The following is a 25,927-nucleotide window of genomic DNA, read 5'->3' as shown; positions in this document are numbered from 1 at the left end:
TTCTAAATAGCGTCCCAGACATTTGCCGCCCCCCCCCGACGCCCCGCCCACACGTTCGCCTCTCCCTCCATGCCCCGCCCCCGACGCACGGTCCCCCGCACTCGCCCCGCCCCCGGATCTCTCGCCCCGCCTCGCGTCCCGCCCCGAGACCGCCCCGCCCCCGGGCGCCGCGCCCACACGCTCGTCCCGCCCCGGAAGCCACGCCTCCTCAGTTCCTCCTCCCGCAAAGCACCTGGAAGCGGAAGCGGGGACGGGCTGAGCTTGTGCTTTGCTCCTCCCCTCCTGTGGGGACCTGGTCGCGTCAGTGGCCGCGCTGACGTGGCTCCCGGAAGTGGGCCTGGCGCAGGGCGGTCATGTTGCAGCAGGTGAGGGGCCGCGGGCGCGTCGTGAGGGTGGGTGTGGCTGGGCGCCGGGCTTGCTGGGTCCCGGGGGGACGCGAGTCTGGCGTCCCGGGGCAGTTGTGCCCGCGCCCCCGCTGGCCGACCGAGCCCCGGGGTTGGGGAGCCGGAGGGAGCGTAGCTGGGGCCCCGAGGCCTCGGTGGGGGGTGGGGGTGCCCCGGCTGAGCCTCGGAGGGACGGCTGCGGGGTGTGCAGAAGCGCATCGCCAGCAGAGGTGGGGCGCCGGATCGCACGGGTGCCGGTGCCTTGCTGAGGAAACGCCCTCCGTGTGAAGTTGCGGGTGGTCTGGCTTTCCCCAACCATTCGTGGACTTTCGGGGGTGCAGTGCGATCCTGCAGGAGTGGGAGACACCGCCAGGCCCTTGCAGTGAAGTGCTTGTTGCCGAAGTAACACTAATGGTGATTGTCGATCACTTCGATGGTCACGGCTGTGCCCTTAGAGTTAATTACAGTTTGCAGGTCTAGACCAGAGATGAGGAAGAAGAATCATCTCTTCCTAGGTTAAACAAAACAAAACAAAACAAAACTTTTTGCTGTTTATCGTGCACTTTCACTTGAGTATCCATAGCCTTTTTTTTTTCTTTTTTTTCCCGTTGAGGGATTACTATGGCCCAGGCACCGTTCTAGGCCCTAGGATAGGGCTGTGGACGGCACACATTTCTTACCCTGAAATGTGTGAGTTGTAGGGTGCTGGGGGGTGGGGGCTTGTCGATGGGTTGGGGTGGGGAGACCTAACTAGTTACATATGAGGATGCTTCCAGGTAATGCCAGCAAAGACAAAGTGACATATATAGCAAGTATCTGGGAATAGGGCAGCCTTAGAATTTATGGTCAGTAAAGAGCACTCTAAGGAGGTTGCTTGAGTAGACAAGATCCAATGATGGTTCGATTCTGCTTTCTGAACCTGCATCCAGGCTGAAGGAAGCTGGAGAAAAACACACAGCCATACGGACCGTTCCCAAGTCCAGTTTGTGACCATGAACCTCAAGCGGGCCCTTAAGGCTGCCAGGCACTCATCCCCACCGTTCCCACAGGCTCCTCTCTCTCCCACCCTCCTGGGCCACTACTGAGGTTCCTTTTTCCTCAGACCTTCAGCCTTCCTTCCCTCCCTCTGCGTCCACCGAGAAAGTAGCAGCCATCAGAAGGGAATTTCACACCACCAGCCATATGCATCTTTGCCCGGGATCTCCCACATACTCTGCCTTTCTTTTCCTGTTCGTTCTCCATCCTTAGGCCATCCTGCCTACTCGTGCACTGGTTTCCGTGCCTCTGGCCTGCTGGAAGGTGGTGCTCCAGCAATTCTCTCTTTGCTTTTCTGCATCATCACTGTTTTCTTTCCGTTTTTAAAAAAAATTTTTTTTAACGTTTATTTATTTTTGAGACAGAGACAGAGCATGAACGGGGGAGGGGCAGAGAGAGAGGGAGACACACAATCCGAAGCAGGCTCCAGGCTCTGAGCCATCAGCCCAGAGCCCGACGCGGGGTTCGAACTCACGGACCGTGAGATCGTGACCTGAGCTGAAGTCGGACGCGCAACCGACTGAGCCACCCAGGCGCCCCCTTTCCGTTTTTAAAAGCTTGTTTTTTTTAAAAAAATTATTTATTTATTTTGAGAGCGAGTGCGGGTGCAAGCTGGGGAAAGGGCAGAGAGGGAGAGAGAATCCCAAGCAGGCTCTGTGCGGTCGGCGCAGAGCCCTGAAGGGGGGGCTTGATCCTGTGAACCTTGAGATCGTGACCTGGGCCAAAATCAAGAGTCGGAGGCCCAACTGGCTGAGCCACCCAGGCGCCACCAAAGCTTAAGTTAACATATATACATGCTTTAATTTCTCCTGCCTTAAAAAATAAAAACTTCACTCCAAACGCCCTTTGAGGTATCACCCTGTTCTTAGTTCCTTAAGATTTATTTGTACTTGTCTCTTACTTTTTCTGTTGTCTCTTGTGTCCGTTCTAGTCTGGTTTTCTCCCTCTTCCGTCTGCCATCCTGAAACTGCCCTTAGTGAGGTCACTGATGACCGGTTAGAAATACAGTGGTCTTGGGGCCACTAAGTGGGTTAAGAATCCGACTTCGGCTCTGGTCATGACCTCACGGCTCGTGAGTTGGAGCCGCACATCGGGCTCTGTGCTGACAGCTCAAGAGCCCGGAGCCTGCTTTGGGTTCTGTGTCGCCCTCTCTCTCCACTCCTACCCCATTTGCACTCTCTCAAAAAAGAAACATTAAAAAAAAAAAAAAGAAAGAAATACAGTAGTCTCTGTGGTTTTCATCCTCCTTGTGAGCAACATTGGATACGGTTGATCTGACCCTCCTCCTGGAAGCACTTTCTTCCCCTGACTTCCCGGACACCACCCCCCTGGTTCAGCTCCTAGGCCTTAGCACATCCTCTCCAGCTCCCACTGCTTAGTCCTTCTCATCTTTCTGACCCCTAAATATTGGGAGTGCCCAAGCGTCTGTCTTTGATGCTTTCATTTTTAGCTGCTCAGGACAAAAACTTTGGAATCTTCCTTAACCCCTTTTCTCTTACCCCCACGTTCAGCCCGTCAGCAAATCCTGTCATTTCCACTCTAAAACGTATTTGGCATCTGGATGTTTTTCGCCACCTCCACTGCCTCCTCCGGAGACCCAAGCCATTGCTTCTTGGCACAAAGCTTCACAGCTTTGTGCCTTTGTCTTTCCCCTCCTTCTCCCAGCTTCTCCATACAGTGGCCAGAATTTTCATTTAACACCTAAATCGGAACATTCTAGAAGATGCTAGTGGTTCCCCTTCTCAATTTTTTAAAAAAGTCTTAGTATCAGCATCTTCAGGTTAAAGGTCCAAAACCAAACTCTTTTTCTTTTTAAAATTTTTTAATGTTTATTTATTTATTTATTTGGGGAGAGACAGAATGTAAGCAGGCAAGAGGCAGAGAGAGAGGGAGACACAGAATCGGAAGCAGGCTCCAGGCTCCGAGTTGTCAGCACAGAGGGGCTCGAACTCACTGACCAGGAGATCATGACCTGAGCCGAGGTTCGAAGCTGAACCGACTGAGCCACCCAGGTGCCCCAAACTTAGTGTCTTAATAGAAATTTATCTTATAGTTCCAGGTCAGAAGTCAAACACGAGTCAAGGGCTAAGGAGGCACCAGGATACTCTTCCCCTCTCAAACTCCTTAATTCAAAAATCTTTGCAAAAATCTGTTTGCTAAAAAGTTACGTATTTACAGATTCCAAGCATTAGCACCAGGAAGTCTGGCAGGACTGAGAGGAGGCATTATCAGTCCACCACAGTTCAAGAAGGGGGTGCGGCCCGAGATAAGGTCTTCGAGGTGGGCGGGGCCAGGTGGTGATGGTTCTGATGGGTAGTCCATTTTTATGAAGTCAAAGTAGGGAGATGATATGTATGAGAGGTCACGCCATCTGCTGGATATAGATTGGATTGTTGGGATCAAGGAGAAGTGTCGGCATTTCAGACCCTAGCATCATACTGTGGATCTCAGTCTTGGCTGTACATTATTGTCATCTGAGGGGCTTTAAAAAAATCCAGATGCCCAAACCACACCCCAGACCACCTTGGGGTGGGGATCAGGTATCAGGGTTCTTTTTTTTTGTTTTTCTTTTTCTTTTTCTTTTTCTTTTTCTTTTTCTTTTTCTTTTTCTTTTTCTTTTTCTTTTTCTTTTTCTTTTTCTTTTTCTTTTTCTTTTTCTTTTTCTTTTTCTTTTTCTTTTTCTTTCCCTTCCCTTCCCTTCCCTTCCCTTCCCTTCCCTTCCCTTCCCTTCCCTTCCCTTCCCTTCTCTTTTCTCTTCTCTTCTCTTCTTTTCCCTTTCCCCTTACCTCCTTGCTTCCTGCCTTCCTTCCTTCCTTCCTTCCTTCCTTCCATCTTTCTGTCTGCCTTTCTTTGTGTTTTTCTGTCTTGTACCCAAGGCAGTTTCAACCCGTGAGCCAAGGTTGAGAACCACTGGTCTCAGATCTGAGTCTATTTTCCTCTTAAAACCTTAGCCCCCATTCTGTTTCTCTCACTGTTCTCTTACTCCGTGGACCCCTACATAGACCTTGTGTGTTTCCACTCTCTGCCTTTGAAAATATACCTAGTCAAGGGACTGGAGTGAGCAGGAGGCCTTGCTCTGTCGGCACCCAGCACATAAGCTCTCCTCCGGAGCCCTTTGGTAGAAAAGATTCGCTTCCTCCTCTGTGCTCCCGTTTGCACTCCTGTTTCTCCTGGCTCTGATCACAGTCTGCAGTTACCTCCTTTGTTCAGCCGCTCCGGCCTTCAAGAAATATTGTGCCGCCTGGCCGGGTGCTATGCGGTACACCGGGACTTATTACAACGCAGTGACAGTCCTTGCCCCCAGGAGCTTAGTGTCTAGATGGAGGTGGTCCTTGGAGAGCTGTAGTAAGATTGTCGGGCAGGAGGGGATTGGAAATGGGAAGCCTGGGGATTTCAGGGCAAGTTTCTCAGCTCTTTCGGTATTGTAGCTGAAATTTCCCAGGTGGATTTGGTGTTGCCTGAGGGCTTGCTGTGTAGGGGATGGAGAAGGGAAGAGCTTTCTGGGTGGAGAAAAGATGTGAAAGGCAGGCAGGTGGGAGCCCCTGGTGTTTTCTGAGAACACGGAGCGGTAGAATGGTATCCCTGCGCTGCCCAGTGGGAGGGAGCCTCGGAAGGGAAGGAGGGGATCGGGTGGAGGAGGTGAGTTTTACCTTCTACCCGGAGGAGCACCGCTGAGAACGATTTGGGAGGGGAAGGACCCGGTGTGACTGTCCTGTGAGGAAGATTGCCCTGTGGGTGATGAGGGGCTGGAGTCCGGCAGGGAGGAGGTGAAGGCAGGTGGGTGGTGGGTGGCTGGCGCCAGGCAAGGGGTGAGAGCAGGTTCGTCGTGGTTGCGGCTGAGGCTGGGCTGAGGCCGCAGCGGGTCGAGGTGTGAGCCACCCTGAGGGTCCGAGGCCAAGAGAGGGAGAAAGGCTGTGCGTCGAGGGCGGAAGACAGAAGGGGAGGTCCCGGCTCAGGGTTTTTGAAACCTCTTTCCAGCAACAAATGACCCCTGAAGAAGTTCATAAACTGACCGGAGAGGTCCCAGAGGAAGACCTAAGATACAAGAGAGTGTAAATAAAGGGGAAATTGATGGAGGAGGCAGGAAAGGAAGAGATTCCGAGCCCCATGGCTGGTTTCACGTTGGATAAACAGAGACTAGTGAGAAGGGGTTGGGGAAACGGGTGCAGGCAGATGATTTCGTGAAGGAGCCAAAAGCATGGAGTTTGTCCCCAGGGGTCCCTGCTGGTGACGGTGACTGAGCACAGCCGCAGCCGTGGGAAGTTTACAGGAGCATCGTTGGCCCCCCATGGTTTGTCCCAGGGCTCAGCAGCAGGGTAGCGATGGCTCGTTGCCAGCCTATGGGGGTGCCCTTTCGCTAGGTTGTGAATTCCCGATGTCTGGGACTGTGTCTTTCTTTTGCTTTCCATTTTGGCGTGGTGCCTTCTATGTAGGAGACACGCAAGTACTGAGTTTCCTCTTGCTTCACGGATATTTAATTTTCCTGCTAGGACAGTAATGATGACACCGAGGATGTCTCCCTGTTTGATGCGGAAGAGGAGACCACTAACAGACCAAAAAAATCCAAAATCAGGTAAGAGGGTGAGTCGTCGGAGTTGGGTTCTGTGTGTCGACGGGTGCCGGCCAGTGGCATTCAAGGCAGAGCGGTTGTCACGAACTTGTGCGCAGCGGCCACCTGGCAGTTTGAGCTTTGGTCTGGGGCACAGACGACAGTTCAGATTTGCTGTGGGAGTTAACTGGCCCGTGGAGTCTACTCAGTGCCGCGTCTTCACGTCTGCGAAGCTGATTTTGTGAACCCTCGTGTGTTTACTTCCACCACTTGTTTACCAAGAGTGCATCGTTTGTTTAGACCCTGTGCGTGTTGCATTCGGATTGATCGTGCAGATTTCAGAATCGGATCTTTTGTCGATAACACGAACACGTCAAGCCAAACAGACTTCGATTCCAAATTCAGGTCCCTGTCAAGAGATTGACTTATTGCGGTTGACGTCTACCTGACCTTTGAGAAGATGATGCTGAGTGAGAGACGGCAGTCACAAAAGACCACTTGTATGCTTTCATTTATACGAAATGCCCAGAATAGGCAAATCTGTAGAGACAGTCGTACGTTAGTGGTTGTCTGTGGCTGGAGAGAGGGGTGGGGTTGGGGCGGATGAGGAGGGACTGCCCGTGGGTCCCGAGTTTTTGGGGTAATGAGAAAGTTCCAAAGGTGATCGCGCAGTTCTGTGAATATACCAAAAAACTGTTGGGGCCTACATTTTAAATAGGTGAATTGTAGGGTATATGGATTATACCTCAATAAAGCTGTTAAAACCAAAAGTCTTCCTGAGAGCTACTTTGCCTTAAAGCCAGAAGTGATTTCTGAAGGCCTAGGAGTTCTGTTTTATTTTTATTTATTTTAATTTCTTAAGTAATTTCTGTGCCCAGCATGGGGCTCGAACTCGGGACCCCGAAGTCAAGAGTCGCGTGGTCTACTGACTCTGCCAGCCAGGCACCCTGGAATTAGTTTTTTATGTGACAGTAATTTCTTTTTTAATTAAAAAAAAAAGTTTTTTTTTTAATGTTTGTTTATTTCTGAGAGAGAGAGAGAGAGAGAGAGAGCGCGCGCGCGCGCACACGCCTGCGCGAGTGGGGGAGGGGCAGAGAGAAAGGGAGACACAGAATCCGAAGCAGGCTCCAGGCTCCGAGCTGTCAGCACAGAACCCAATGCGGGGCTCGAACTCATGAACCATGAGATCATGACCTGAGCCGAAGTTGGATGCTCAACCGGCTGAGCCACCCAGGCGCCCCATCTTCTTAAATTTTTTTTAACGTTTATTTATTTTTGAGAGACAGAGAAAGAGCACGATCAGGGGAGGGGCAGAGAGAGAGAGGGAGACACAGAATCCGAAGCAGGCTCCAGGCTCCGAGCTGTCAGCATAGAGCCCGGCGCAGGGCTCGAACCCACGAACCGTGAGATCATGACCGTGAGATCATGACCCGAGCCAAAGTCGGACACTCAACCGCCTGAGCCACCCAGGCGCCCCGCCCCATATGACAAAATAGTTTTTAATCCTGAGAGTATAGTTTCCTGAATTCTCCAAGCTTGGCAGAGTGGCTCATATATTTTGTGAAAGTTCAGGTCCTGTTTGCATACGGTATTTTCTGTGGCAGCAGGGCCCGGTCAGATAATGGGACTTAATGTAAAAATAGAGGAGGCCATTTGCTTTTTCCTCAGAGTCGTCTCTTGTTTTGGCCAAACCCTGGCTGGTGGATGCTGTGGCGGAAGCCGTCGTTCATCTGTGTCCGCAGCCCCTGTGCTGAAGCGTAATTGCCTTTCTTTCACTGTGTTTTGATTTTCAGACACCCGGTGGCGTCATTTTTCCATTTGTTCTTTCGAGTCAGTGCCATCGTCGTCTATCTGCTCTGTGAGTTGTTCAGCAGCAGCTTTATTGCCTGTATGGTGACAATTATCTTGTTGTTGTCATGTGACTTTTGGGCAGTCAAGGTAGGTCTGATTGTTTTCTCATTTTGACGTTGTATTTGATGTGATGAGACTGAACGATGTATGAACCGTGGGGGGAGAATGACCCTTAGCATCTTGGATTTGTCTTCATTTATATCTTTCTGTCACCGCAGGCGTCCCGTGTGTTAAGGTCTATCATCAGATCACATGTAGGTTATTACACTACTACTGATTTATCTGTGCCTTATGTCAGCCTCCATCAGCTTTAAAATTAAACAAAGAAGCAAAATGTGATAGCAGCCACAGGTCCTGTATACTGTTTCTAATTCATATCACTTGTTTTGCTTTAGGGTGTGCTGTGTACGATATCTAGATAAGAGCCCAGGACAGAGCATGCACACATTCTTGAGGAGCGTGCCCACCATTCACAAAGGCCCCTATGCGTGTCCCAGGGCGGTGTTTCTCCACCAGGACCAGTTTTGTTCCCCAGAGGACGACTGTCCATGTCCGAAGACAGTTTTGGTTGTCACGGCTGGGGTTGGGGGAGGTGTTTTGCTGACATCCAGTGGGTAGAGGCCGTGGATGCTGCTAACGTCCTAAGGTGCACAGGATAGCCCCCTACAACGAAAAATTTTCTGACCCCAGATGTCAGTAGTGCAGAGGTTGAGAAACCCTGCTAGAAGGGATAAGAGGGAGTAAGAAATGGTTTTAAACTCAAAGGCAACTGTAAGTAGAGGGATGGGTGGATAGACAGACACCTAGATAGATGGACGCGTGATAAGGTAACTGTAGTAAAATATTAAATACAGACTCTAGTGGTAGGCATTTGGGTGCTCACTATAAAATTTGACTGTGCTGTGTGTTTGGAAATTTTCATAGTCAAATGGTGGGGGAAAAAAATCAAAGGTTTTTTTTAAAAAAAAAAAAAGCTAATTTTGGAATTTCCGAGACGTGTGTATTGATTCAGAGGCCAGTAAGATGTTACAAGTCTATTCCCAGCCACCAACCCAACCATTTTTTTAGACCTTTCAGTTCTCCCACCAGAAATGGCTGGCTCGGTGGTCGCCAGCTTCCATAGGCCACAAAATGCTGAGAATGGGGATTATAAAGGTCTCTCTTTTTCTTTTTAAAGTTTCTTTATTAATTTTGAGAGAGACAGAAGGAGTGCGCTCTAGTTGGGGAGGGTCAGAGAGAGAGGGAGAGAGAGGATCTCTGAGCTGAAATCGAGTCAGAGGCTGAACCAACTGAGCTACCCAGGTGTCCCCATAAAGGTCTCTTTTGTTTAGGCTTTTTTTTTTTTTTTTTTTTTTTTTTTTTTATTGTCTTTGGCTTGTATTTCTTTAAATTTCTTCTGTTGCTTTACGCTCTGCACTGTTTACTGTATCCCGGTCACAATTTTGTTTTGAGGCATGTTTCTTTTTGTTGTTCATGTAATGTCTGTTTAGCCTGATAGAACAACAACCTTCGGTCAGTTCTTCCTGGTCATTTCCACATTCTTATAATTAAATCCTTCTGGGTTTAGGGTTTTAAAAACCCAGTGCCAAAAAGTGTATTTTCTGATAAAGATTTTGTTTTTCTTCTTCTTTTTTTTTTTTTTTTTAAGCAAGGACTTAAAAAATGTCACTCTTTTATCTGTGGCAGAATTACTTTCACAGATGTCCAAACCACTGAGATATAAAGCAAATTAATTTTAACAGTAAATGTAATTTGATTAAACTTTAAAAAAAAATTTTTTTTTAACGTTTATTTATTTTTGAGACAGAGAGACAGAGCATGAACGGGGGAGGGTCAGAGAGAGAGGGAGACACAGAATCTGAAACAGGCTCCAGGCTCTGAGCGGTCAGCACAGAGCCCGATGTGGGGCTCGAACTCACGGACTGTGAGATCACGACCTGAGCCGAAGTCAGACGCTTAACTGACTGAGCCACCCAGGCGCCCCTAAACTCTTTTTTTTTTTTTTAATGTTTATTTATTTTTGAGAGAGAGACAGAGAGTGTGAGTGGGGAGGTGTGGAGGGAGAGGGAGACACAGAGTCCCAAACAGGCTCCAGGCTCTGAGCCGTCAGCACAGAGCCCGACGCGGGGCTCGAACTCACAGACTGCGAGATCATGACCTGAGCCGAAGTCGGACGCTCAACTGACTGAGCCCCCCAGGAGCCCCTCTTTTTGAAGATGACAGTTTGAAGATTGGGTCAAACGTCAAGAGCCCAGCCGAAAGATCTAACTAAAATGGCAACAGTAGAGGAAGTAAAAGGCAAAGATAATATCCGACCAATTTAAACAAGAAGAAACCTGGCATTATAATCTTATCAGACAAAATAGAGAGTAAGACAGCACTCAAGGGAATAAGAAAGGGTCTCTTATGAATGACAGTGAGGACCAGTCACGGAATGGCATCCCTTCAAACCGGGTGCAGGGAAGAACTATTAGAAGCATTAGGGGAAGATGCGCAAAACGTCGTGACAGGAGTCAAAGTGCTTGCCGTCTCTGGCGGATCACAGCGACACAAAATAAATAAGGTCTGAAAGATCTAAATGAAATGGCAGTTCAGCTTACTAGCGATACCGTGGAACTTTGTACATACAGAGGACCTCTTCCTGTTCAGTCCCTGTGGAACATTTACAGAAGCTGGTTAAGCGTCACAGTGAAGAAAACCCAGATAAACGCCCCAGAGTAGCTCTGTTTTCTAGCCCGGTACAATAAAGCTAAAAATTCATTAAAGAGAATGGTTTTCCAAATCAGAATTACAAGTAAAAGCCAACCTGCTGAGATACCTTGGCTTTAAACAGGAAATAAAGACTGTAAATACAGATTATTTATACCCTAATGACAATGATCATCTACACTGAAGCTTTCAGAACGTGTCTAATGCTGAACTCGGAGGAAAAACATAGGCAGAAGGCTTTTATCGTTAGAGGGCCAGAAGCTTCCAAAACAATAAGCCAGAGAGAAATTAGGAAAATAATCTAATGGTCAAAGCAGAAAAGAACAGGATAATGGGAAAAGAGTTTGAAAATATTCCAAGAGGCGTTGTTTGAAAATCGCCAATAAAAGAGGCCCCCGACTGTCCTCTGTCTTCAGGGACAGCTCTCCTCTTTCCTTAGTCTTTCAGTGTTAGCATTTCTACAATGTGAATTTTGGTCTGAAGGCTCTTCTTTTCTTTTTTAAATATTTAAAAAAATTTTTTTTAATTTATTTTGAGAGAGAAAGTGAGTGAGCACGAGCGGGGGAGGGGCAGAGAGAGAGAGAGAGAGAGAGAGAGAATCCCAAGCAGGCTCCGCACCGTCCGTGCAGAGCCCGACGTGGGGCTCAGTGTCACAAACCGTGAGATCACAACCTAGCCAAAATCAAGAGTCAGACGCTTAACTGCGACACCCAAGGCAGCCCTCAAATCACTGTTTTTTTTTTTTTTTTTAATGTTTACTTATTTTTGAGAGAGAGAGAGTGCGCAAGCGGGGAAGGGGCAGAGATAGAGGAGGGCAGAGGATCTGAAGTGGTCTCCGTGCTGACAGCAGAGAGCCTGACTCAGGGCTCCAACTCAAGAACCGTGAGATCATGACCTGAGCTGAAACCCAAGAGATGGTCACTCAACCAACTTAGCCTCCCAGGCGCCTCGCAAATCACTGGTTTTTAACTTGAGCGAACCAGATGCATATGAGTTGCCTTATTCCTACTCCATTTCCAGTCAGTCACCCCAAATCCCATAAATTGATTGATTTTACTTTTTTCCCAAGGGCTCTGTGCTACTGATCTTTCTGGAATGTTGCTCTCATTCCCGAATCACCTTAACACCCGGATTCCTAACCTTTTTGTGCCATGGACCCCCTTTCACAGTCTCATGAAGTTGTGAGCTCATTTATTTATTTATATTTATTTATTTATTCATTTAAGTAATCTCTACACCCAGTGTGGGGCTCGAACTCACAACCCTGAAATCAAGAGTCACACGCTCCGTGGAGTGAGCCAACCAGGCGCCCCTGTGAACGCTTTTCAGTACGTGAGGGAAAATACATAAGATTTCAAAGGAAGTCACGTACATTGAAATATAATGGAAGCGTTAAAAAGGCAAATTTCTGATTTTACAATACATGCTTCTTTTGGAATGTCTAGTTACTTTCAAAGCAGTGGCGAGCATAAAAGCTGTACTGTGGTGTCTGCAGGTTTTTATTGATCTAAGTCACGGGTACTGCTGCTTCTGCCGTGGTTTGTTGTCTGCACTCATATTTTAAAGATAAACTAAACTTCAGAAGTTAGTGAAAATAAAGGTACAACTTTTTCCTCCCCCCAGTTTCACAGAACCCCTGAATCTGTTAGTGGGCACCCCTGATTAAACATCTTCTGCATTGGGGCGCCTGGGCAGCTCAGTCGGTGAGCATCTGACTCTTGGTCTCTGCTCACGTCATGATCTGGTTGTGTGGGTTCAAGTCCCCGGTTGGGCTGTGCGCTGACTGTGCGGAGCCTGCTTGGGAGTCTCTCTCTCCCTCTCTCTCTGCCCCTCCCCCCTCCCCCCCACTTGCTGCCTCTGTCCGTCTCTCACAGTCAATAAATAAACCTTGAAAAATATTCTCCCGCATTAGGGATTCCTACTTATCCTTTAAATTTTATTCCCAATGTTGATTCCTCAAGGGAGGCCATTTCTGACTCCCAGACTAGATCAGCTTTCTGTTTGACTGTTACGGCAACCTACACTCCTCCCCCACCGCCTCTCCCTCGCCCTTCCCTTCCCACGGGTGGTGGCGGTGGCACATTCGTGTGCTGGTTGACTGCCTCTCTTCCCCATGACACTTGCAGCTGGGATAGTACCTCATAGTAGGGGCTCAGTAAACATCAGTGGCGTAAATAAACCTTGAGAAAGCTATCAAAGTCATTGGTCGTAATTTGTTACATTAGTAAGAGGAAAAGAGCTTGGTACGTTTGAGGTGCTGAATGAGGATTAGTGCCTATAACCTCTGTCTTAACTTAGTCAATGTGGGCTGTTATAAGAATACCACAGACTGAGTGGCTTATAAACAGTAGGAACTTCTTTTTCTGATTCTAGGGGCTGGAAGTCCAAGATCAGGTTGTCAGGATGGTCAGCTTGTGGTGAGGGCCTTCTTCTGGGTTCTGGACTGCCACTTTCTCATTTTATCTTCACATGGCAGAGCAGAGAGAGGAAGTAAACTCTCCTGACTCTTAAGAGGGTACTGATCCCATTCGTGAACGCTCCATCCTATGACCTCATCGCATCCTGATCGCCCACAAAGGCCCGACCTCCTAATACCATCACATGGGGGTGGGGTAAGAGTTTCAACATATGGGTTGGCGGGGGCGGGGCACAAACCTTCAGTCCAGAACCACCATTTTTAGAGACGCACAGTTATATGGAGCTGCAGTCAGGATATGTAGGGAAAAGGTAGTCTCAGTAACTAAAGAGCACGGGGCTTAGGAACACATTAGGGAATTAGACAAAGGGCACAAGTTCATGAGCAAAAAAGAGAAGGGTAATTTTTTTTTTAATGCTTATTTTTGAGAGCCCAAGCATGAGCGGGGGAGGGGCAGAGAGAGAGGGAGACACAGAATCCAAAGCAGGTTCCAGGCTCTGAGCTATCAGCACAGAATCCGACGGGCTCGAACCCACAAACTGCGAGATTATGACCTGAGCCAAAGTCGGACCCTTAAATGAGCCACCCAGGCACCCCAAGAATGTCTTTATTATTTTTTTTAATGTTTATTTATTTTTGACAGAGACAGAGCATGAGTGGGGGAGGGGCAGAGAGAGAGGGAGACACAGAATCCGAAGCAGGCTCCAGGCTCTGAGCTGTCAGCACAGAGCCTGATGCGGGGCTCGAACTCACCAACCATGAGGCCATGACCTGAGCCGAAGTCGGCCGCTTAACAGACTGAGCCACCCAGGCGCCCCGAGAAGGGTCATGTTTATGGACACGCCCACCCTGTCACCTCCACCCCTGCGGGTCCTGCCATTGCATTTCCTGTATTGTTTTGTTCAGGCCTGGTATGTGGTGGTCTTTGTTAACTGGATATTGTGGAGGTAAAGCCCACGATTTTTTTGGTTGGTGATGTGTTCGCGCCGAGATGTGGTCTCGTAGGCCTTTAAATGACACTTTTTAAAAATGCGTGTGTATGTATTCTTCTTTCTCAGAATGTCACAGGTAGACTCATGGTTGGTCTGCGTTGGTGGAATCACATAGACGAAGATGGAAAAAGCCATTGGGTGTTTGAGTCCAGGAAGGTAAACTGCCCTTTTTATTTTTCAAAGTGTCATTCAGTAAGTTACATGTAGATTACACTTGCATATTGAAGGCCAAAGCATTCAGGACTGGAAGTGCTACCCCACATTGCTCGGCACATCAGCACTAAACCAGACGGCCTCCCGAAACTTAGCTGTGTTTTTCTGTCTAGTTGAGATTGGAAGAAAGGCATGTACGGGAAAGAAGCCTCTGAGACAGGAGGTTGGGTCAGAGTTTGTGCTGTGTGCCAAGCCGCCCATCAGGGGCTGCTGGTAAAGCATCTCTGAGAACCTACCGCGTTGTGTTGCCTCGCCTGGTACCTCCGGGGATTTCTTCCTGTTAGGAGAGAACTGCTTCCAATAGCTTGTTCTGTCCTTGTTCCCATGGTCCACTGCCCCGTGTGCGCAGGAACAGGAAAAAGAAGGATTACAAGTGGATAGAAGATCTGAATTGATCAGAGCCGTCTCTCCTTTAAGCCTCTGCCTTCAGGAGCCCCAGGGGACGCTGATCTGTTTTGGGTTAGCCTGCTCATCTGCGGTGAACATTCAGGTTCCCCTGGAGATCGGCTTGAGAGGCAGAGGACAGAATTCTTGGAGACGCTACTAATTACATTGTTGGCCTGATGCTCGGAAGGGCCTCGACAAGTACCACTTGCAAGGAAGCAGTGTTGTGCTTAGTGAGCCCGTACTCCTTATATCATAAAATCCACCGTGGAGGCAAGTCAAACAAGAAAGTTAAACTTTCTGGGGATTGCTGAAACACTGTGGTCATCATCCAGAATCCCTTGATTCCATTTCTTTCTCTGGACCCCTGACCAGGATGGCTAGCCTTGATTTCCTTGATCCTTACCTCCTAAGGTGTGATTCCAAACTTCCTTATGAATAAACAGTGTTAGGTGCAGTGAGAATTGAACAGAAGTCCATCACAAGCAACGTTTTCTGTGTTGGGTCATGACAGACGGTCCACTCGGCCCTGAAGGTACCAGATTCTCGAGTTAAAGCATATTTAAGCCAGTTCTTAAGATTAAATTGTGGTGGGTCCACTAACTGTCCTTTGGGGGGTTCTAACTTGGGACTTGGGTCATTTGTATTAATTTATTTGACTTTTAGGTTATGGTGTTTGTCATTAAAAATGTTAAGCTTTTTACTGGTAAATACCACAATATTGGTTATTAAACTCACGCTCTTTTTTTAGGATTCTGCTCAAGAGAGTAAAACTGTTTCCGAGGCTGAATCGAGAATCTTTTGGTTAGGACTTATTGCCTGTCCGGTGCTGTGGGTGATCTTTGCCTTCAGTGCGCTGTTCTCCTTCAGAGTGAAGTGGCTGGTGAGTGTCAGCGTAGACATACTGAGTGATTCATCAGGATGTCTGACGGACGATCACAGTATGCGGCCATCGGTGTTAACATTGGGGACCTCACTCTCTTGAATAGACTGCTTCATCGCCAATTTCCCAAGTCCGGTGTCCCAACTCTGCCTTTCTCTGAGAACCGGAGAGCAGGATCCTCTCAGAGTTCCCATTTCACCAATTCCCCAAGTGCCTAGAGGATTTTGACTTCACCCACCTGGTACAGAGGTTACCATACATTTATCACATTATTATCTTGTTGGATGGGGATGTTCAATAAACTCCAGACAAACACGTTTAGCCTAGTTTGGAACTAACAGAGTGATCCTCTCTGAAAATATCAGTTGGTCACTTGTTCCGGTCGTCCATTGCTTATATCGTAAATCTTCCCAGAATATAACGTCTTAAAACAAGAGGCATCTTGGGATCTCACAGTTTCTGGTTCAGGAAGTTGGGAGAGAGCTTGTCTGGGAGGCTGTGGGCTGGGCTCCATGTGGTTGCAGTCAGTGGCTGGGGTGGCTGGAGGCCGGTAAGGTGTCTCCTTTCTGTGAGGTCCGGTGGCTTCTTCATGTTGTGCTCCCGAAGGGCCAGTTGGGGTTTCCTCTCGTCATGGTGGCTTCGTGACAGTGAGACTGCTTCCTTCGAGGGTCACAGCTCCAACTGGGAGCATTCTGCTCAGAAGCTGAATTGCCTTCTACAACTGTGTTAGTTTGCTGCAGCTCTCCCGATGGAGTGCTGCATTCTGGGAGGCTTAAACAACAGAACTTTATTTTCTCACAGTCCTGGAGGCTAGAAGACCCAGACCAATATGTTGGCAGGGTTGATTTCTTCTTTCCGAGGCCTCCCTCCCTGGCTTGTGGATGGCCGTCTTTTCCTGGTTTCTTCCGCGTGGTCTTTCCTCTGCGTGTCTGTGTCCTAATCTCCTCTTTTTACAAGGACGCCGGTCATACCGGATGAGGGTACCCCCCCTCCCCACCCCCCAGTGACTTCATTTTACCTTAATCAGCTCTTTAAAAACCATGTCTCCAAATGCAGTGACATTCTGAGGTACTGGGTTAGGACTTCGACATTAGAATTTGGGGGAGACACAGTTCAGGCAATGGCAGCAATCAAGGCCCAGACGTCATCACTTTTGCCACTTCTCCACTGCAGTGGAATGGGAATTAAGCTTGATAGCTTGATGAGGGGGATCAAGAGGTTCTAGAAAAGCATAAGGGAAAATATAACCTATCACTTGATCTAAACTGTGAGTCTTGTTTTCATACTTGAGTTTATCTCAGTATTTTTTTAAATGATTTTTTTAAGTTTATTTTGAGAGCGAGAGCGAGAGCGAGAGAGAGAGAGAGAATCCCAAGCAGGCTCTGCACTGTCAGCACAGGCCTGATGCGGGGCTTGAACCCACAAACCGTGAGATCATGACCTGAGCCGAAATCAAGAGTCAGGTGCTTAACCGACTGAGCCACCCAGGCGCCCCTCACTTAACATTTATCGGTATCAGGTATAGTTTGGCATTAATTATGTTTTTTCCTCACATTTTTAATATTTTCTTGTGTCTGTTTTGCTACATAGGCTCTTTTTTCTTTGCATATGCACATACATACTTGTCTTTTTGGGATTTGGAAGGTTTATGGTGTGTTTTTGGCGTTTCTAGTAGTTCTCTGTTACTTTAGACCTTTGTTTCATCTGCTCTTTCATGGATTAGGACACCTGTACCGGTTCCCTGCTGTGAAGGACCGTGCAGTTAACAGCCCTGCTTCCTCCCCCTCCTCCCTGCTTCCGCCTTTGGATTTCTGTGGCTTATAGACTTAACTTTAGTTGTTTTAAGTATCGTCCTTAAGCCTGTGTCTTGACCTCGAGAGTCTGTTGGAAAGGAAATGAGATAAACCCTCCTCTGTGCCTCCTGTGGTTTCTTCCCTTCCTGTATTGCCTGAGTTTTGTTTGCTGGGGTATTCATCTTGTTGTCAAGGTCCCTGACAATCACCCTTGGAAACCTTTCTTACCGGTTGTTCAGTCTTTGAGCTGTTTTTAAATATATTGATTCAGTTCTTTTAACTGCAGTTTTTCCTTTTACCCCCTGGTTGGCTAAATTTCATGGCTGGGTATTTTTTTTTCCCCCCAAAACTTGCAGGTGTTACTTTCCCTTTGCCCTGTCGTGTTTGAGGATGTGAGCCCCTTGACTTCATTCTTGGTCGATGACTTGGCTGGGTTAATATCCTTAGGTCCCAGGTTCTTTCTCTTAGCCTTTAGAAGACGTTACATTATCATCTTTCCTTCCCTTCCCTTCCCTTCCCTTCCCTTCCCTTCCCTTCCCTTCCCTTCCCTTCCCTTCCCTTCCCTTTCCTTTTTTCTTTTCCTTTCCTTTCCTTTCCTTTCCTTTCCTTTCCTTTCTTTTTTTTCTTTTCTTTTCTTTTTTCTTTTCTTTTCTTTTCTTTTCTTTTCTTTTCTTTTCTTTTCTTTTCTTTTGTCTTCTTTTGTCTTCTTTTCTTTTCTTCCTTTCCTTTTGAGGGGTGGGAGGAGAGAGAGAGAGAGAGAGAGAGAGAGAGAGAGAGAGAGAAGCAGGACTCACCTGAAGCAGGGCTTGTGCTCATCCGAAGGGGGACTCGTGCCCACCCGATGTAGGACTCAAACTCATGAGCTGTAAGATCATAACCTGAGCGGAAGTCAGATGCTTAACAGCTGACCACCCAGGCACCCCTACGTTATCATTTTCTTATATTGAATATTGCAGAGAAATCTGAGGTCAGGTTTACTTAACCTCCATGTAAGTGAGTGAATCATTTTTCTCCCTGGATGAAGAATTTTTTTTTTTTTTATTCTCAAAGTTTTACAATATATCCAGAGGGTCTTTGTGTTTATCTTTCTGCATTGAGTTTTCTGGAAACTGTATGCTCCTCTGATATGTAGGCACAGGTTTTGCTTTGAATCAGGATGGTTGTCTTCTATCAAGTCTTTAAATTTATTTACGTTCCATTTTTTGGCTTCTCTGATTCTGGGGGACCAGTTACCTCTATGTAGGGTCATTTTTATCTGTTCTCCTCTACTGTCTTTCCATTTTTCTTTTCTTTTTTTTAATATTTATTTATTTTTGAGAGAGAGAGGGGACAGAGGATCTGACGTGGGCTCCACACTGTCAGCAGTGAGCCCGATGTGGGGCTCGAACTCACCAACCGCGACATCATGACTTGAACCAAAATAAAGAGTCAGCTGCTTAACTCACGGAGCCACCCAGGTGCTCCCAGAATCGTTTCTTCACCTGTGTTTTACATAGTCTATTCCTTTCTTGCTTTCTTCTTCTTTTTCCTCCTATTTTTCTTTCTTTCTTTCTTATTTTTTTAAACAGTTTTACATGGATGCCTCTCCCTTCCCCACCCTACCACCGTTTTGCTCACGCTTACAGAGGCAGCTCTGTCCAGACCTCGTCTTGACCTTGGCTTAGCGTAGCTGAGTTCTCCTTGACCGCCCCCCGGTGGTGTCAGATTTCTGGGCTCCGCTTTGAGCTACAGCGTGAACAGTCTTTGGCGGGGCCTGAGAGTAGGTGTGAGGACGACGCGGCCCGGCCTCTGGCTGCCTTGTTGGCTTGCTCAGGCTTCACCTTCTCTTAGGTCGTACGGTTCCTTTCCCTGGGTGGGCGTGTGCTCCCTGCTGGTGCTACCCTCTTGCTTTAGGTGGTTTGTGGGGCCCTGGGGCCTTCGCATCCCTCTGGGAGAGTCAGCCCGGTCTGTGTCTAACACCGTTTCCACTTCCCTAAAACAGGTGAGAGAGGTTCTGTGGAAGGTGGTTTGGGATCCTAGGTTACGACCACCCGGGTTCTCCGGGAACCTCTTCCTACTCCTGCCCCCCCCCCCGGGAACATGGACTTGATGGTTGCTGGTCCTTCTGTGCATTCTCTTCTCCTCCTCGTCACCGGAGAGGCAGCTCGTGGCGGGCCGCTGGGATTTCTTGCCTGTGTTGTGTGCTGGTTCCATGGGAGTCGTGACTGTTTCTGCCTTTTATCACCGGGGCTATCTGTCTGTGTCCTCTGGACTTCTGCCTCCAGGCTGTTGGGGTGGCGATCATCAGGGAAATTTCCCTTGGAGCTTCTTTGGGGATTTTGAGAATTGGGTGGGACAAAACCAAGCTGGCTCTCTCTCTGACCACAAGCCCTTTTTCTCCAAAGTTTATTAGTACCAGCTTGTTTGCCTTTTATTTTAAATCCTACGTTTTTAAACAAATGTATTTTTTTAAAGTTTATTTTGAGAGAGAGAGAGTGAGCGAGCACGAGCATGAGTGGGGGAGGGGCAAAGAGAGAGGGGGAGAGAGATTCCCAATCAAGCTCCGTGTTGTCAGTGCAATTCAGTCCCGTGAACTGTGAGATCATGACCCCAGGTGAAGTCGAGAGTCCGACTCTCAACTGACCGAGCCACCCAGGTGCCCCAAACCCATGTATTTCATAAACCTGTTATATATTAGGGATAGAGAGATCTTGAAGTCTGGCTTCATGATGCCATCTTAAGCCAGACATCCGCTTGTTTTAACTTATTTAAAAAAGAAATTTTTTTTTTTTTTTTAATGTTTATTTATTTTTGAGAGGGAGAAAGAGAGTGCGAGCAGGGGAGGGGCAGAGAGAGAGGGAGACACAGAGTCCGAAGCAGGCTCCGGGCTCTGAGCTGTCAGCACAGAGCCCGATGCGGGGCTCGAACTCATGAACCGCGAGATCATGACCTGAGCCGAAGTCGCCTGAGCTACCCAGGCCCCCATTTCAGAAACATGAGTCGAAAGAGATGTATTTAAATGAAAATATCGTTCTATGTTTACTCAGGTAACCAGCAACCTTGTCTAATTCTAATGTGTTTATTTCCCTGAGACACAAGTTTAAAACAGCAGGTATAACTCCACTACTGTTAGGAATATGAACCTATTCCTTAATTAAACATTCAAATCCTTTAACCTCCTGAAAATCAGCTGTACAGCCTGTTAAGGGTTAAAGGGAGTGAGTCTGGATTGGAGAGAGATACTCCGTTTAGCCGTGTTGTTTTTTACAGATGTAGCGTTTCCCGGGTAATCCTTTTAATAGCAGATGGGTTGATGAGTTGTTTATTCCAGAGCAGGGGTTGGCAAGCCATGGACTGTAAGCCAAATCCAGCCCAACACCTGTTTTTATAAATTTTTATGGGAACATAGCCTTGCCTATTTGTTTACGTGTCGCCTGTGGCTGCTTTGGGGCCAAAATGGCACAGTTGAGTGCCACGGAGATCACATGGCCTGCAAAGCCTAAAATATTTTGTTATCTGGCCTTGTAGAAACACTTGGCCAACCCCTGTTCTAGAGTGGTTAACCATGGGTCCTCCCCACATTGTCCTAATTAACTTTTCTTCCCTTATATTTAAAGAATAGGCTTAAGTTTCTTTCTCTCTCTTAGTGATCTTAGTCGAGTCACCTATAGGTTCCTGGATGTGGCCCCAGGAAGAAACAACTCAGCCAAAGCACATCTCCTCCTAGTGCACCCCTCCCCCCCCCCCCCCCGACGTCCCGCTTGTCACAGGAGGCAAACATCTGTGGATTGTTACCTCAGGGTGCTGCTTTGCTCTCCCAGAAGCCAGTTGTCACACACACCTTAGCAGAGAGCCAAGATTCCCCTCTGCATGTTCTTGGTTTATTGAACTTGACCTATCTCATGACCATTTTTTCATAATTCTTTTTTTTTTAAGTTTATTTATGTTGAGAGAGGGAGAGGGTGAGCCGGGGAGAGGCAGAAAGAGAGGGAGAGAGCCCGACATGGGGCTCGATCCCACGAACCGTGAAATCATGACCTGAGCTGAAACCAAGACTCAGACGCTCGACTGAGCCATCCAGGTGCCCCTCATTCTTTCGTAATTCTTAAAGGAATAACTAACATTTGAGTCTCTTCTGACTCTCATTTATTTATTTATATCTTTATTCACAGACCCATAGAAAGTACTAGAGAGAATGGTCCCTCCACCGCATCCCCAGGGACTGGCCTGGCGCCTGGTATTTAGAATATGTGTTTAGGAATTATTTTTCTGGGGGGTGGTGATGACGAAGTGCCTTGTGCACAGCTCGTATTGGATAAGCCTGTTCTGCCAAGTGAAGGAGTCTCATTGGCATAAGCCTCATCCGCGAGCTTCCTTTTTCCTTCTTTTTCCCGCGACAGTCCACCTTGTTTCACGTATGGCACAGAGAAAGTTCGGTCAGTTTGAGTCCAGTAGCCGCTGATTATTTTTCCCTTCCCAGGCGGTGGTTATCATGGGTGTGGTGCTACAAGGTGCCAACCTGTACGGCTACATCAGGTGCAAAGTGGGCAGCAGGAAGAATTTAACCAACATGGCCACATCGTATCTCGGAAAGCAGCTGTTAAGACAGGCAAGTGTTTTCTGGATGTGAGGGTGATTTGGATGCGGTCAGTGACTCATGCACTCCTTTCTAATTCTTGTAGTGTTTCATTTTTATGGAATACTTAACAAACATGTGTGCAAGCCGGGGAGGGGCAGAGAGGGAGGGAGAGAGAGAGAATTTGAAACAGGTTCCGAGCTCTGACCTGTCAGCACAGAGCCCGACGTGGGGCTCGAACTCACCGACCGTGAGATCATGACCTGAGCCGAAGTCAGAAGCTTAACCCACTGAGCCACCCAGGTGCCCCCATGTCTGTAATTTTTCACATGATTGGGCCATGGACGGTAAGGCAGTGTAGCAACTGGCTTCACTTCCAAGGATGGGCTGTTTTCCTAGTGCTTTGAAGTCTGGTGTTTTAAGTAAAATTGTTCTCGATATTAAGCGGTTCTTTTCCCTCTTGCAGAACACTGGAGATGATCAGACTTCCTGAAGAGGGGGGAGAAAGCTCGTGTATTCGGTTACGCGGGGGAATGGCTGGAGAGATTCTGGACTCTGAACCTTTTGGAACTGAGTACATGTCGCAAGGAGGAACGTTGGGTTTGTTTTTCCAGTTTATTAATCTCTTGCTTTAAAAAATTGGAAAAGTCGTTTTCACGTTAAGTTTTTTACTGTCTCTCTAGCGTCTGGGGCTCGAAAGTATGGTGTGGCCAGAGACACTGTCCAAACTGGTTCCCGGTTTACGTAGGTGATGTCCATATGTCTCAAGTTAATGAAAGTGTCTTTACGTGCATATGAATGGAGACCTTTGCGTTTTGACCCATAGAATATGGAAGATGTTCCCCGTCTCTCAGAACTCTAGATGTGTACATATTTGTCTTGTAGATCGTCGTCAGAAGGAAGTTTTGCTTCCGTGGTGAGAGTGAGCACTTTGGCTTATTTAGAAGTTAGAAATAATTGTTAACTTTACAACTTAATACATACTTTGTGATGAGACTTCTTAGGCACTCACAGGCAGGTAAAAACCAAATTCGGGCCAGTGGTTAACTAGTTCGTCAAGTTCGTTTCCTTTCATTTGTAACAAGTCGTGTAGTTAGGGCCCAATTAATGTAAATGGAATTTTCCTAGTTTATGTTTAGGGGCTCCCCTAGAGATTGCTGCTGTTCTATTTATTTTTCGGAAGGGTTAGTAAGATTTCACTTTGCCACTTTCCGTAGGCTCTTTGTTGGTCCTTGGCCTAATGAAAGCTCTCTTTTATCGCTAAAAGAGTATTATTCTTATGTCATAGTGAGAATAATCATTTAAATACTTGGCATAATAAATGCCCACAAGACATTTTATCTTATGAATCTATTTTTTTTTCTTGCTATAATGGGGGTATTGTAAATCATGCATTTGTATTAATGGTATTTCTTAAGGCAATATATGTAACAGTCTCCAAGCTGTTGTAGGAGTCTATAAATTCTGTTGCAGGTTCTGTAAACTTTGTTGGAGTCTTTCAACCAACAGATTATTTTGTGAATGTATTTATACCTTGTTGAAATTTTTCAAAAGATGTTTAATTGAATAAGTCTTTGTTGGAGTGATAGCTTGAAGGTGCATAACTCTATATTTGTATAAAACTCTACTGTTTACAAAGCACTTGGACACGTTTGACCTCATTTCATCCTTGCGACGAACCATTTATGTGCGATACCAATTTATAGCTGATAAAATGGAATTTTTGATTGAGTGACATATCCAAGGAAACAGATTACTGGAAGGCTCACCAGGGTACATAATGGTTTTTACAGGAACTATTTGTCTCTAAATGTCTTCTGCTTTCTTAGGAATCATTAACTTATTTTATTAAAAATATTTTTTTTAATGTTTATTTTTGAGAGAGAGAGAGAGAGAGACAGACAGCACGAGTGGGGGAGGGGCAGAGCGAGAGGGAGACAAAATCCAAAGCAGGCTCCAGGCTCCCGCTGTCAGCACAGAGCCTGATGTGGGGCTCGAACCCACGAACTGTGAGATCGTGACCTGAGCCGAAGTCGGACAGTGAACCGACTGAGCCATCCAGGTGCTCACTCAGGAATTTAGTAAGTGCTTATACATTTATTAAGTGTTGTTTGCCATTGTGCATATAGTCGTCTGGTGAGGAAAGTTGATGCTGCATAGACATGGGTTTATTTCATCTGACGGCTCTAACCTACATCTTTAGAGCTGGGAGTCCAACAGGGGCCACGTTGCTATGGTTTTTGAGGTAGCCGTGTTAATTATTTGGACCCGTAATCCCAAGCCAAATACGAATTGAACCTCGGAATCTCCACGTGGCGGAATCTACCACTTGCCTCCCAGTGTCCATTTTTCCCTTCCACAGGTTTGCCACCTGTTAGCAGGGACATGGCAACGGAGTTCTCCTCGGATTGTCTAGCTGCATCTTGGCGTGGCCACGTGACCTTGTTCTGGCCAATGGATGCACTTCCGGGAAGTGTTCTTAAAAGGAGGGGCCTACCCATCCGATCCCCTTTTGTCCTTCCTGCTAGCCGAAATGTGGACGCAATGGACGGAGCTTAAGCAGCCATCTTGGGCTGTGGGGCAGAAGCCTCTTTTCATGAATAACGGAAATAAGGTGGAGAGAGATTGAGTTCTCCCTGACGTCTGTCTATAGCAGCCCTGAACGGCCCGTCTGAATTTGCAGGCGAGAAACAAACCCTCCCCTTGTTTAAGTGTTACTGTTTTGGCTTTTCTGTTGCTATAGCATCACTGAATTCTTATCAGTCCGGAGTATTTTTAGCATCCCCCGTAATTGTTTCTGTAAGTATGGCATTTGAGGTGTAATAATTCAGTAAACACATCTTTGTCCCTTTCTCTGTGTGGTAATTAAGCCAGTGCTGCAGGTGCTAACGAGTGCCGCTGTTGCGGATGCTGTTGCTGCATAAAAATTTAGTGGTGGCGAAAAACGGTCCTTTTGCTGTGCGTAGACACGCACGGCGTGGGGCAGGAATTTGGATGTAGCCTGTTGGGGTGCCTTTGCTCGGCTCTGCGGTGCCTGGGGCTCAGCTGTGAAGATTTGAAGGCCGGCCCCGGGGCAGGAAACTCTGGGGGTGCCTTCAGCCACGAGTCTGGAGGGCGACCATCAGCTGGGACCTCTGCTAGGTTGTTGGAGCACTGACGTCTTTGTGCCGTGAGGTCCCTGTGCAGGCTCATTAGGGCTTCTTCGCGACCAGGCAGGCGGACTCTTAAGAGGGAGCCTCCCTAGACAGCGGGAGCGGCCCGTGGTGTTCTTAATGGCGAGGCTGAGAATCCGCGGAACGTCACTCGCGCCGTCCTCTGTAGGTTGAAGCAGTCGCCCCGGGTCCCCTTGAGTTCAAGGGAAGGGTGACGTGGACCCAAGCTTGACGAGAGGGTTGTCAAGATTACATTCTAACCACGATTACGCGGTTGGGGGAGAGAAACGGTGTGGCCGTCTCCGGAAAGGAAAATGGGCCACCCCTACTTGAGTCATTTCATCAAGGCTGACAGTTTGCTCGGGACAGACTGAGGGTAGCGAGCGTCGTTTTCCTCTTTCCTCTTCCCTGGGCCAGCCTTGCGTACAGGTGAGGTGTCTGCGTGGGGCCATTAAGATGAAAGCAGCCTTGCATTTTACAGCCCCCGGGGTTCCTGTTCTTGGAGCCCACCTCTGAAATCCACAGGCAGGGGTGTGGGGGTGATAGCACATTAACTTCCACCAACGCATAGCCACTGTGATCCTTGTCGATTTGTGTAACTTTTAGAGCCCGTCACAGTCCCGGGGTATGTACGGTCCCATCCGATTCGCCCCAGAACCTCAAAGGCCGGAAAGACCCATCCGTCGCCTCGTGTTTCAAATGCATAACGAAGCCTGAGCTGCATGAAGTGGCTCACTTGAAGGTTGCACGCGGTAGACCTCGTAACGCTCACCAGACACTCCGTCTGCTCCACCTTTCCCAGCCCCCCTTAATTAAACGGAGCCCATGTGACTAGTTACGGCCGTGACGTGTGAGTGGCAGTGGCCAGTGTCGTTTCTGGGCGAGGAAGGCGAGACGGGAGAATCTCTGATCGTTCTTCCCCTTTGGTGGCAACCCGTGCCATTCAAGATGGCGGAACCTCCGCCAGCCTGGGTCACAGGGCGACTCGTGGAGCAGAGTCCTCCTACCTGTG

General features: G+C 47.7%; 1 protein-coding gene across 3 annotated transcripts; it reads left to right on the top strand.

Moving 5' to 3' along the window:
* The first annotated feature begins 315 nt into the window (after nt 1-315).
* TVP23B (Golgi apparatus membrane protein TVP23 homolog B) lies at nt 316-23,404 on the top strand. Of its 3 annotated transcripts, NM_001281857.1 has the most exon segments (7): nt 316-365; nt 5,909-5,991; nt 7,761-7,905; nt 14,002-14,091; nt 15,284-15,415; nt 21,668-21,796; nt 22,230-22,417. In NM_001281857.1, coding segments are annotated over 7 exon segments (618 nt in total). In that variant the 5' UTR covers nt 316-353; the 3' UTR covers nt 22,257-22,417.
* The last annotated feature ends 2,523 nt before the right edge of the window (nt 23,405-25,927 follow it).

Source organism: Felis catus, chromosome E1 (genome assembly GCF_018350175.1).
Source record: "Felis catus isolate Fca126 chromosome E1, F.catus_Fca126_mat1.0, whole genome shotgun sequence".
Classification (NCBI taxonomy): domain Eukaryota; kingdom Metazoa; phylum Chordata; class Mammalia; order Carnivora; family Felidae; genus Felis; species Felis catus.
Note: the sequence above shows the minus strand (reverse complement) of the source record. Positions and strands in the feature narration are given on the sequence as shown.

Coding starts and splice junctions, on each gene's coding strand:
- TVP23B (XM_045043977.1), top strand. CDS start 13,074: ATGACCTCATCGCATCCTGATCGCCCACAAAGGCCCGACCTCCTAATA. Junction 13,140..14,001: donor TACCATCACATGGGGGTGGG/GTAAGAGTTTCA, acceptor CTTCTTTCTCAG/AATGTCACAGGTAGACTCAT. Junction 15,416..21,667: donor CCTTCAGAGTGAAGTGGCTG/GTGAGTGTCAGC, acceptor TTCCCTTCCCAG/GCGGTGGTTATCATGGGTGT.